Below are 12,431 nucleotides of genomic sequence, written 5' to 3' on the forward strand. Positions count from 1 at the left end.
AAGTAGGCCCTTCTCTCTCATTCATGCATTCCCTTATTCATTCATTCCATTCAATACAAGTTATCAGGTATCATCTGTAAGTAAGGCACCATGCAAAATACTGAAATATAAAGAACAGAACTAAGAGAATCATGTTTTCAAAAATCTTACAATCTGGTAAGGGAGAAAGGTAAGTAAACAGAAGATTATAATATATGAATTTTGTGCTAGAGATTCACACAGAATACTCCAGGATGGCCTTCTGGAGGAGGTAACATTTGAGTTGAATCTCGAAGGACATAAGGTCAGGTAAGGAAAGGGCAGGAAGGGTGCTGCTGGCAGGGAGAGACAGGGGAGAGCACAAGATGCTTGGGAATAACTGCCCATGGTTTGGGGTAGCTGGTACATTTTGTGGGAGGATGGAGAGCAGAGAGATGTCCTGCTGAAAAAGCAGGCAGCGGCCAGAGAAGAAAGGGCTGTCGGAGACTCATGGGCTTCACTGGGGGATGAGGAAGGGGGATGCTTAGATTTGAACTTTACGAAGATCATGTTGATGCAGAGAATGGATTGCAGAGGAGCTATATGGGCATCAGGGAAACCACTGAGGCAGCTGTTGTTCTTATCCAGGTGGGGAATAACAAAGGGCTGAATTAAAGTAGTGTCTGGGATGGCAGATAATAATAGCTAGCATCTACTGAGCACTTACTGTATGCCAAGAAGTGTTCTACATGAAGGCATTTAACTCAGTCCTCTAGTTAGCCTCTGAGATAGGAACCATCATCATTCCCATTTTCCAGATGAGAAGAATGAGGTACAAGGTCACCCTCTAGTGAGTGCTCAAGCTACTTAAAGGGTAGCTTGAGTATTGGGGTGGGGATGGGGAAGAGGATTTCTGTTTAGACTGTTGAGACACCCATGGGGCTCTGTGGGGAGGGGTTCAGCCGCACCTGGACTGGGAGTAGCAATCTGAGAGTCAAGGTCAAGGGCAAGCGCATTCAAAGAGCCTGAAGGCTGGAAGAGGCCAGAAACAGTATCCTGGGGGCATCCATTGTTGAAAGATTGAACAAAGAACTGCTCATGAAGGGAACTAAGAAGGAAAGGAGACCAGAGGGAAGAGTGATCCAGGAGGGCATGATCAACAGCTTATGGGCTGCTGAGAAACCAAGTAGGGTAATGACTGGGGAGTGGGGAGTGTCCTTATCAAGAAGACAGGCTTTGGCCACAAATATTTTATAGGTCACCTTGATGAAGAACAATTTCAATGGAGTACTAGAAATGGGCTGGGGAGTATAAGGGAGGCGAGGAAGGAGAGACAAGTCTCCAGAATGCTTTGGAGGCTCATTGTTAGGGAAGGAAGGAGAGGGAGGAACCAACACAGAGTCCAGGTTTTGGGATTGGAACTCTTCATTCCAGTGGCTAACCAATGGTAGTGGAAGGGGTTCTTGGTGAGAATGGGATACCTCTGGTGAGTGATTTTCAATCCTAGCTCCCCAAGGCATTTCTGAGATCTTGTAATACACACCAAGGGCCATGTTTTCCAGGAAATTTTCTGAACAGTGGGGCTGGTGACCAACTGACTACCCAGGATCTCCAGGTTCATTCTGAGACCTACCATGAGGTATGGGCAAAATGGCTGAATAAAAATTTGAATATTTAGAAAATAAGAATCACCACCAGGCTCTTTGAGGAAGGCATGGGAGATGATAAAAATCTTCTGATATCAAATCACAACTGGGAGTTCCATCAGGATTAGCAATCACCTTAAATTATGGCCAAGAGTCCAACTGGTGATGTCAACATTGAAGATGGTCAGTTTTGGGCTCTTACATCAGTAATGTCCTAGCTTTGCACTTCTACATCTATTCAGACACTCAAGTACTTCTCCCTGAATTCCAGGCTCTGTCCTGCCCCTCTCATCTGTTGCATCCGCTCTCATATACACAGATGATTTCCAACCTGGATCTGTTTCGTGAGTTTATGGTTTGATTAGGGTCTCTAAGTGTGTAGCCACAATGACACAGATATCATCATCTATTACAGGCTGGCTTAGCCTCAGGGAGAAGGAGGTCCCTCAGGGAACACTTGCATGGGAGTTTAGCAGGATTAGAAGAGGGGAGGCAAGGAGAGCATTAGAGTACAGCATTTGAGTGCTATTTGAACAGAGGGTGCAGATTTGGGCATCAGAGTTCATTCATTCTTTGAACAATGCACATTTACTGAGCTTGTATATATGCAAGGCATGGATGGAATGGAATCTGAAAGACATAGTTCTTGCTCTCGGGGAGCTCCCAAGCTACTGGGAGACAAAGGCTGATGGAAGCTAAAGAAATCAGTGCTTAAAAGGCAGACATAAAGAGTAGTGATGTGCAAGGGGAAGTAAATCCTACAAGGAGACTTTTATATCTCTTAGGATAGTGGCGAAATTGCCAACAAACCCATTTCATTCTGTGAGTGCTCCAAGGTTGGGTGCAGGTCTTGCTAATCTTCATTTTCCCAGCACAAGAGGTGCTCAGTGAGTATTTGTTGAAGGAATAAATGAATGTACGGAGTGTTGAATGGAGCAACTAGCTGCTTCTTGAGGGTGGGAGGATGGGGTGTAGAAAGTCTTTAAAGACTATATGATCTTTGAGCAGCATTTGGAAGTGTGAATAGGCCTTTGCCAAGTAGATAAAACAAGGAAGGGATTCTGAGCAGAGGGAACAGTGGGTGCAAATGCACAAAGCAGGCATCAAAGAACATGGAGTGTTTGGCTGATGTCCGGTGCATGATGGTCAACCATAGGGAATGATGAAGCTGGCAGAAGTGCAGGGGCCAGATGGAACAGGGAAGTGAACAGTGGGGAAGTCATTCTTAAGGGTTGAGTCTTTGCAAATTAGGGGAAATGGGGGAATTTAAGAGTTTTAGGAAGAGTAGCAATGTGAGCACTCTGTGTGTGAGCTGAGGAAGGAGCACTACCAAGGAGCATGCTCAGAACCTCTCTTCTAGAGTTTTAGGAGTGTTATTTACCCAGCTCCTGCTTCTCACTGGCAGGAATCCAGGTTCTGCCTCCCAGACCTGGGGAGGGGGGTTTGTCTCACACATTCTTGTCACGATTTACCTTAGTAGCACCCCACGGCAGCTGGCATGAAGGAGGGAGTCAGCAGCTGGCAGAGCAGGGAGTGAGTGCAAAACTGTTGTGGCCAAACCTCCAGGTGTCATCTGTGTGCTTGAGTGACACAGTCAGGGACTTCGGGCTGTTAATGCTTGAGGCCCTTTGAGGTCATCTAACCCAGCCCCTCCATCCTGTGCATTGGAAACCTGTGGTGCCAGGAGGGATGCAAATTATCCGAGGTCTCACCACACAGTTAGGACTAGACCCCAGGCCTCTAGGCTCCCAGTGTGATTTTCTCTGCACAGAGAGATCTGGGTTCAAAGCTGAGCCCTACTCTTCCCCTACCATGCACTTTAAACAAGTTACTTAACTGTGCAGTTCTGTCATGTGGAACGTGGAGATAGCATTATTTCCTTTTGGGGGTTGCTGTGGGGGGTTAAACGAAATAATAATGCACGTCAAGTGTCTCTGTTGCTTAATGCCTGGTGGGTAGCATGTGCTCAGTTAGAAGTGACTGGTATTATTCCATCCTTCCAGGGTTCTGTTTCCACTCCAGTGTCATCCCACTGCTTGTCTCTGGTGGTGGTGGTCCTGGGCTCATGCAGGGCTCCTACAGTAGCTGAGCTCATCAGAGCAGCATTTCTCAGGTTGTCCAGGAAGGCAGGGTCATACCTTGGCTTCACTGGGTTTAGGGCAAATACTGAATTTAAAACAGTAATCTTCAGTCTGGGCTACAGCGCAATAGTGTGCTCTTTTGGAATAAAAAATGAAAACATTGAAGGAGGTATGTATATAATTTGGCATGGGTAGAGTGATTTTTACCATACAAAAAGACTCCCCCATTCACAGAGGGATTCATGGTAGGGGTACTTTAAATCATCAGTTCCTTTTAGTGTTCTCCCTCAGGAGTCCATTTCCCTAGTGTGATTCACACCTACTTTGCAGGAAAGGGCCTCCTGCCCCCAGTGTTGTCACCCCCCCCCCCCCCCACCTTCTTGCAAGATTCCCTTGAGCTTTGAGCTGAAGCAGCTGAATCCTGGAAGGGGAACAATGTAACTGCTTCAGAGTCTAAGATGCACCATGATTTTATATGCCACTAAGAAAGAAATAGCAGTGCTAATTTTAACTCTCAGATGAGATTGATTGAGAAACAAATCCTGATTTCAGAAATGTCAAAATGTGAAAAAAAAATGTGGTTGACTCTTGAACGATACAGGTTTGTGCACTTACATGTGGATTTTTTTTGATAAATATGGTACAATAGGGTAAATATCTTTTCTCTTCCCTATGATTTTAACATTTTCTTTGCTCTAGCTTTATTGTAAGAATATGGTATATAATACATATAACATACAAGATATATGTTTATTGACTGTTATTGGCAAGGCTTCTGGTCAACAGTGGGCTATTTCTAATTAAGTTTCTGGGAAGTCAAAGCTCATATACAGATTTTTTCACTCCCCAAGGGTTGGTGCTCCTAATCCCCACATTATTCAAAAGTCACCTGTACTTCTTAGAATCACTGAAATGCACTGTTTGAGAACCAAATCAGCTGGATATTAATGGGAGAATGAGAACATACAAATGGGATCAACCCCCAAGTTATGCTTGGCTTCACATTATTTAAGTATCGTTTTTTGTTTGTGAAAGAAACCATTACTTTGTAGGTTCTTCAGGACAGATACTGGGTCTCTTTTGTTCACCACTGTATCTCCACCACCTTGTTCATAGTTGGGGTTCAACAAATATTTGCTGAATGAATACATAAAACAAAGAGCCACATTATAAAACATGTGGAAAACCCAGGAAAGAAAATAAATCATTCATAATTCCCCCACTGTGGGTATTTTGGCTTATTTCCTTCGAGTCTTATTTCCTATGAATGTGCTCTTTTATATACATGTAAACATAATTTATTATTAGATTTAGCTCCAGGATGTGTTTTTGTATTTCTCTATTAATATGAATGAAATGATGAAATGAGATGATGCAGAAATGCTTTGAAGATTTGTAAAATGTTTAACCAAATATCTTATTATTAGTTATAATAATCCTAGCAATGCTGCTATGAATAAGGCTGATTTTCTGAGAACGCACTTCAAAGCAAACAACAAATTTGTTTTCTGAAGCTGGGTATGGGCTGTCCCTGCATTCTGCTCACCATGGGGAGTCCCTTGGTTTCTTTTTGGGAAGAGAAAGAGACTCAAGGGTACTTCGAAGTCCTGAGCTTCAGCTTCCCACTCGGTCCAGAAATTTCTTTAATGTCACCCGTGGAGGGTAAGTCCCTGCTTGAGAATACTCAAGTCTGCCAAAAGAATTTACTATTGCTCCAGCTGACCTCTGAGATTGGGGATCTGTCTCCTTGTTTTTGTGGGCAGAGAGGAGCCTAAGTCTGACAAGTGCCAGTAGTAAACCCAGGAGGGTTTCTCATGGCCCAGTCTCTACTTCTGCCATGTTTCATTTCCTTGACTCTGCTCCAGGCCCTTCTGTTCCCTCCCTTCCCCTCACACTTCCATTAAGATGCCCAGCCACAGGGCACCTGGCTGGCTCAATGTTTGAATGTCTGCCTTTGCTCAGGTCGTGATCCTGGGGTCCTGGGATCGAGTCCTGCACCAGGCTCCCCACAGAGAGCCTGCTTCTCCCTCTGCCTGTGTCTCTGTCTCTCTGTGTGTGTCTTTCATGAATAAATAAAGAAAATCTTAAAAAAAAAAAAAAAAAGAGCCCAGCCACCTCTGTACCAACGGAGGTTGAGTCCCATTCATGCTGAACACCTGTACCTGTCCCTATTGGAATGGTATATATATATATATATATATATATATATATATATATATATCTTACATAAATATATATATCTATATTTAAAGATTTTATTTATCTATTCATGACACACACACACACACACACACACACACAGAGGCAGAGACACAGGCAGAGGGAGAAGCAGCCTCCATGCAGGGAGCCTGAGGTGAGACTCGATCCGGGGTCTCCAGGATCACGCCCTGGGCTGAAGGCGGCGCTAAACCACTGAGCCACCTGGGCTGCCCAGGAACGGTATGTTTTTGATGAAAATCTGTCCTTGTCACTTCCATGAGTGTCTGGCATTGCCTCCAGTTGGCAGTACTCAAAAGCCCAAGAGGTTAATAGCTTGGGTTCTGGGCTCCGCAGGGCTGCCTGTCCATCTGCGTACCTTGACTTGTTCATCTGTGTTCTCACTCTTCCCGACTCAATTCCTCAGCCCTGAACTTGGTTCCCTACCGTCTGCTTCATACCCTCCTTCTTCTGTCCTTAGGGATGAGGTTTTCTGGTTGTGCCTCCTGGTTCCCACCTGGCACGGCCTTGCGTGCTTATTTCTGCTTTCCCCACCTGCCTCAGGCTCCGGGACCTGTGGAGGCCAGGCAGCCTCCCAGCCTCCTCTGCCCCTGCCTCAAAGTCAATGTTCCACCTACTGTGTACCGCACAGGAGGCCGATCCTGGCCCTTAGCAAGTACGCAGGCATTAAATACAGGGAACAGTTTGGGAGGCCCCCACCATCAATGCCTTCTCAGAGATTCAGAAGCATAGTTCACTCAGAGATTTAAAACCAGTTTCTAATACAGAAGGTCAATCTATAAAGTGGCTAAAGAGCTGTGGTCAGTACTAGATGACAGATGACATTTGAACCGCATTTTAAAAACAAGCTGAGCTTGTAAGTTATGTGTGCCTCTCTGACCCCTCCTTCACTGTTTTTTTTTTTTAAGATTTTATTTATTTATTCATGAGAGACACACACAGAGGGGCAGAGACAGAGGCAGGGAGAGAAACAGGCTTCCTGAGGGGAGCCCAAAGTGGGACTCGATCCCAGGATCCCAGAATCACGCCCTGAGCTGAAGGCAGACGTTCAATCACTGAGCCACCCAGGTGCTCCACCTTTACTGTTCTTTCTGATTCCTCCTTTCCCACCCCCTTGACCTTGTGCTCCCACCACTCCTGGACCTCGCAGGGCAGGTTGTCTTGGATGCTCTGATTTAGGACTCAGTCTTTCCAGTGTTCATTCCAGGCAAACCAGGAGGTAAGAGAAAGAGAGCGTCCCTGTGTCTGTCTGCAGTACTGCTCTGAGAGCTCTTCCCCACTGAGAATCTGTGAACTTCTCCCTTCTGAGATGTGAAACCCACATCAGACGTGAGGCTGTGCCTGTCCTCACTCTCCTACATGCAGAGTTGATGCAGCAGGCCTGGCCCACTGAATGGTCCACCCCGCAGTTCGAAGTCAGAGGGAGCAGGCAGGAACCCATGCAAGAAGCTTCCCCCCACTTACACTGTTACAAGAGCAAGGTCCCCCATCATCCCATTCCCTTTTGGTAGGCCACTCTGAGTTGTATCAACACAAATGATGAAGCACATCAGACCCTGGCCAGCAGGTTTCCTTAGCTTCCAGTGTTTCCCCCTCCCCCTCAAAAGATTTCTTGCATCCCCCCACCCCCCCAGAACGTTCTGGAAAAAGTCCTCACTGAATTCAATGAAAAAGGAAGTAAGCTAAATTTCTCTCACATCCAAGTTTAGGAACCAACAGGTGGTACAGGAGAACTGGGTTACAGAAGTTAGCTGACACCTCGATCCAATTTCCAGGTGAGCCACTGTCCTGAACCCAGACTTGCTTGAGCCTCCTGAGTGGACTCAGAGCCTTGAAGGAGTGGGAGTTCCATTTCCCCTCCTCTGTGCCTCTGCAGGTGGCTGGTGTAGGCCCGGGACCACTGGTCCAGGGAGCCCAGGAACTTACCCTCTGTTCCTGGGTGGCCACGAAAGTCTGGAACCCTGGAGCTACCCCAAAGCCCAGTTCTTGGATGAAAGGTGGCTCAGATTGACTGTGGATCTGAACTTTCACTCCTGCTTCAAACGTCGTTTCCTCTGAAAGGACAAAGACAGAGCCATGGGTCAGCAACTTCCGGACTCTAGGGATGCTAGAAAGGCCACGTGGTGGGCAACATAATGGCCTGCCAAGATGTCCACATCCTCATCCCTGGGAACTGTAAAGATATCACCCTGCATGGTGGAATGGACACTGCAGATGGGATTATCTGCAGTTAGGGACCTGGAGATGGGGAGGTTATCCTGGATTACCCGGGCAGCCCAATGTCATCACAAGGGTCCTTGTGGGAGGGAGGTGGGAAGGTCAGAGTCAGAGAGAGAATGCAATAAAGTTTTGTTGCTGGCTTTGGATTCGGAGGAAGAGCCACAGGCCAAGGGGTGCAGGCAGCTTCTAGACACTGGGCAAGGCAGGGGAATGGATGTCCACCCCCTCCCCCTGCCTCGAAGCTCCCCCGAGGAATGCAGCCCTGCCAACAGCTAGATTTAAGCCAAGTGAGACCAGTTTTGGACTTCTGGCTTCCAGAACTATAACAGAATAAATCTGTGTTGTTTGAAACCACTAAGTTTGTGGACTCTGTTATGGTAGCTGTCAGAAGCTAATTCAGGCCAGTTAGGCCAACCCTTTGCTTTGGTCTCCAAAACTATAAAATGGGATTATGAAGTGAGTTAGGCACCTTTATTCTATTCACTAGAATAGCTTCTCTCCTGGGCCATGAGCAGAAGGCGAGGGGATCAGGAGGGGGAACACCGAAGACACAGCAGTCAAAATAAAAATACAGGACTTGCTTGGATGCTGAGATGCCTGCCCCTTGGAGGCGCACAGGATGGGCAACCAGAAGAGAACCTTCTGCTTCTCTTTCATTTGGCGAGAGAAATGGCCCTTGGCAGTGGGAGATGGCAAAAGTGGTGGAAGGTGATGGGATGGCAGGGCCTGACTCATCCGAAACACTCACAATTGGGGGAGAATGAATCTCTGGGATGTGTGAGCCTTTACTGGGCCTCCTCTGTCTTATTCTTTCCAAACAGCCTGCAGAGTGAGCTTTGCAACATGCAAACCTGCACAACTCTCTCCTATGCTGATAAGGAGCCCAGCCCCTTAACCTGCCCCCATTCCAGCCTTGCTCTGGGCAGCCTCCTGCTTCGTGGCACCAGGTGTCTGACCCTCCAGGGCTGCCCAGATTGGCTGTTACTGGTCTCAGCCCCGCACGGATGCACGTGCATTTCCTTCTGCCTGGAATGCCTTTCGACCTAGTCCACCTGACCAATCTCCCTACTCAGCACTGAATATTCAGCCTCTAGCCAGACCCACAGCAAACACTTCTCTTGCTCTGTTGTATTCCCACACCATGCACCAATCCTTTATCTGGCAGTCTGTTCCACCAGGCTGGAGTATCCTGAGGCCAGGTTCGGGGCTGTCTCCCTGGATCTCAAAGGTCCTGTGCAGGGCCAGGCAGAGAGCAGGCACTCAGGGAATGCCTGCTGAGCAAATGGGAAATTTGTGACTCAAACCTTCCTCAGTTATTCATGGGTAAGCCCAATCTAGAGTCCAAATTGAGGGGTGTTCTCAAAGAAGGGAACGGGGAGAGGTTGGGTAAATACAGGAAGGGGGGGAAGATGGCATGGGGGAGAAATGGAAGCCGAGGTCAGGGAGGGAGGGAGTTGTTAACCCTGGGACCATGGTTTGGGGATGAATGCTGTGGGGAAGGAAGGGCTGGGGGCAGGCACGGGAATGGGAAAGACCCACAGACAGCCTGGAGGCCAGTGACAGAGGCAGGGGAAGGGGGTGGGAGCTGGGTGAGAACTCCAAGGTAGGGGTGTGTGGACGGAAGGGCTTAGTAGGCGCACAAGGATTAGCGGGAAGGATAGGCAGGTGTTCTAGAGCCCAGGTTTGGAGCCCAGTGGCTGACATGGTGTTTAGGCAGAAGAGACTCTCAGCCAGGAATCCTTCGGTCCTGTGTTCTCAGAACAGAGGAGGATCCCAGGCAATCCACAAACACACGCCCTTCCCTGCAGCGGTTAAGTGTTCTGCTGTTTACCCAGATGGTCCATGCAGACTGCATGTTCCGGGATGCCCATGGTCTTGGGCCCATCTCTCCCCATGCACGATGAATGCCTCAGAGAAGAGATGCCCCTAATTCCTCCCAGTGCCCATGGCCTGGCGGGTGGCCCCACAGGTGCCTCAGGGAAGGGGACTGCGGGAGACAGAGGATGGGCGGGAAGGGGAGGGGTGAGCCTGTCCAAGGGAGGGGTGGAGGAGAGCTCAGGAGCCAGAGAATGGGCTGGGATGGGGAAGGAGCGAAGGCGGCATGAAGCTGGGATCACAGGATGCTTGTGCTTGGATGATCAGAAGGCATGTTCAGTGAGCTGTGGGGGGTGGGGTGGGATGGGACTGATGCCAAAACTTATTTTCTGGAGCTCTCCGAAGCTGCATGCCCACTGTATAACTGAGCTTAGGAAACCTTCGAACCAGTAAGACAGGCTCAAAGGAGGAGGCCCGTGGCTTACAGGGAGAAATGAAAATTGAAGCTTTTCTGTCAGAAATGCTTTGAGTAATGGACAAAGCAGACAGGCCAGGCATGCCTGCATGGGGAGAGCTGCCCCAGGCCAATAGGACTGGGTTGGGATTTGGAAGAGTTTATTCGAGAAGCAGCAGGGGCTGGGGCAGAGAACATTTTAAAATAATCTCATAACATTACAAATACCCAGCAAAGGATGGGCGTAGAAGAGTGGTGGATAAGGTTTCCACTTCTCTTTAGAGAATTTTCAGCCATGATGGAATCTTCTAGAATCTGTGCTTTCCAACATAGTAGCCACTAACCACATGACGTGCGACAAATGCAACCAAGGAACTGAAATTTTAATTAACTAATGAATCCCCTCACCTCAGCTTTACTGAAGTATAATTGACAAATTATGAGATAAAGTATATTATGTGATGATCTGATGTCTGTACATGCTATGAAAGGATTTCCCTATCAAATTAATTAATCTGTCACCTCACATACTTACCTTTTTTTGCTTGCCTTATTTATTTTTAATTGAATTTAAATTTAATTAATTAATTTAAATTTAAATATCCACATGTGGCTAGTGACAACCTCAGTGGGCAGTGCAGCTGGAGAATGTTAGGTGTAAGCAGACCCCAGATGTCTCAGAGTATTGAGAATGGCAAGGATGCCACCCCCGACTTTCCTAAGCAGGTGCCCCTGGTGGTCTTTGGCCTGGAGACCTTGGGTGATTTGGGTGAGGCTCTGGGGAGCAGGGCTGTGCATATTCTCAGCCAGCCTACGGTTATAGTCCCAGACCCTCTCTGGCCCTGCTTTTCCCATAGCACCACTTATTCTCACATCTCCAGATGGTTTGTTTCTCTCCCTTCGTGGAACTGCCCTTGGCTTCCCTCTGTGGATTATTTTCTAGTCTGATTAGTAAACAGCCCCCTTCCAGTCTCTGCCCCATACCCACTTGTAGTCTCTTACATTTTCTGGATGTGGATGCTGTCAGTATGCAACTATGAAGACTCAATTTAAGAGCTGAAGTTATCAAACACAAACTGCTAGAGCCAAAGGCTCAGAGCATGTACCTCAGAGGTTCTCAAACTGGAATGCAAATCAGAATCATGTAGGGAGCTCTGCGTGACGATTCTGGGGACCCATCCCTAGATCTGGTCACTCTGGGGTGGATCCCAGGCATCTGCATTTCCAGAGGTTCAGCTATAGGTTATCTGAGGCCAAACACATTTGGACAAGTAGCAAACTGGTCCAGAGAGGGGATGTGACTTGCCCAGGGTCACACAGCAAGTCAAGGGCAGAGCAGGGGCTAGAAGCCAGGTCCCCTGACTTCCAGCTCATTTCCTGCCCTCTAGCAGCTTCGAGTTTGCCCAGGGTCTGGTTTGGCACAGGGAAATGCCAGCACTACATGCTGCCTGTCCACATTGCAGGACTCAGGGCAGGGGGCGGGGTCTCTTCTACAGAGATGCAGGTGGGCTGTGCATAAAACCAACAGCAGCAGCAGCAGCAGCAGCAGCCAGAACAGTAACAATAACCGCCAGGACCACTTATACAATTTTTGGGTCCCAGTGCAAAACAGAAATGTGGGGCCCCTTATTAAAGAATTATTATGAATGTCAAGACAGACACAGCAGAGTCTTAAACCAAGAGTGTAGCCCTTGTGAGCGCGGGGACCTGCGTGACTGTGTGTGCGTGTGTGACTGCCCGGGTTGCACATCTAAGGAGCCAGCCCCGACAATAACCCAGCTTGACGTGGACGGAATTCTTGACAGCCTCATATTCCCCTCACCACCAGATGATTCGACACTGAGCTGCTTCGGAGTGCAGGCCCCGAGTGCAGTGAAGGATTTGTTTACACATCGTGAACACCAGGATTCAAAGCCCCTGAGAGAGAGAGCGCAGGAGAGAGCACAGAGAAAGGGAAAGTTACTACACACGCAGGGTTAGGAGCCCTTGTTAATTGGGACCAAACATGAAAGATCATGTCGGATCAGGAGAAAGGCGGGA

The 12,431-nt window shown here is 47.9% G+C and overlaps 1 protein-coding gene across 2 annotated transcripts in view; it reads right to left on the reverse strand.

The window, feature by feature from the left end:
• Positions 1–12,431, reverse strand: part of ASIC2 (acid sensing ion channel subunit 2) — a 994,353-nt gene that overhangs the window by 62,442 nt on the left and 919,480 nt on the right. For both annotated transcript variants that reach the window (XM_041725643.1, XM_041725642.1), the window contains exon 3: positions 7,829–7,956. In XM_041725643.1, coding sequence (XP_041581577.1) covers positions 7,829–7,956 — 128 coding nt within the window. The remainder of the gene's footprint in view (positions 1–7,828; positions 7,957–12,431) is intronic.

The sequence above is a fragment of the Vulpes lagopus genome, chromosome 12, assembly GCF_018345385.1.
Source record: "Vulpes lagopus strain Blue_001 chromosome 12, ASM1834538v1, whole genome shotgun sequence".
NCBI lineage: Eukaryota > Metazoa > Chordata > Mammalia > Carnivora > Canidae > Vulpes > Vulpes lagopus.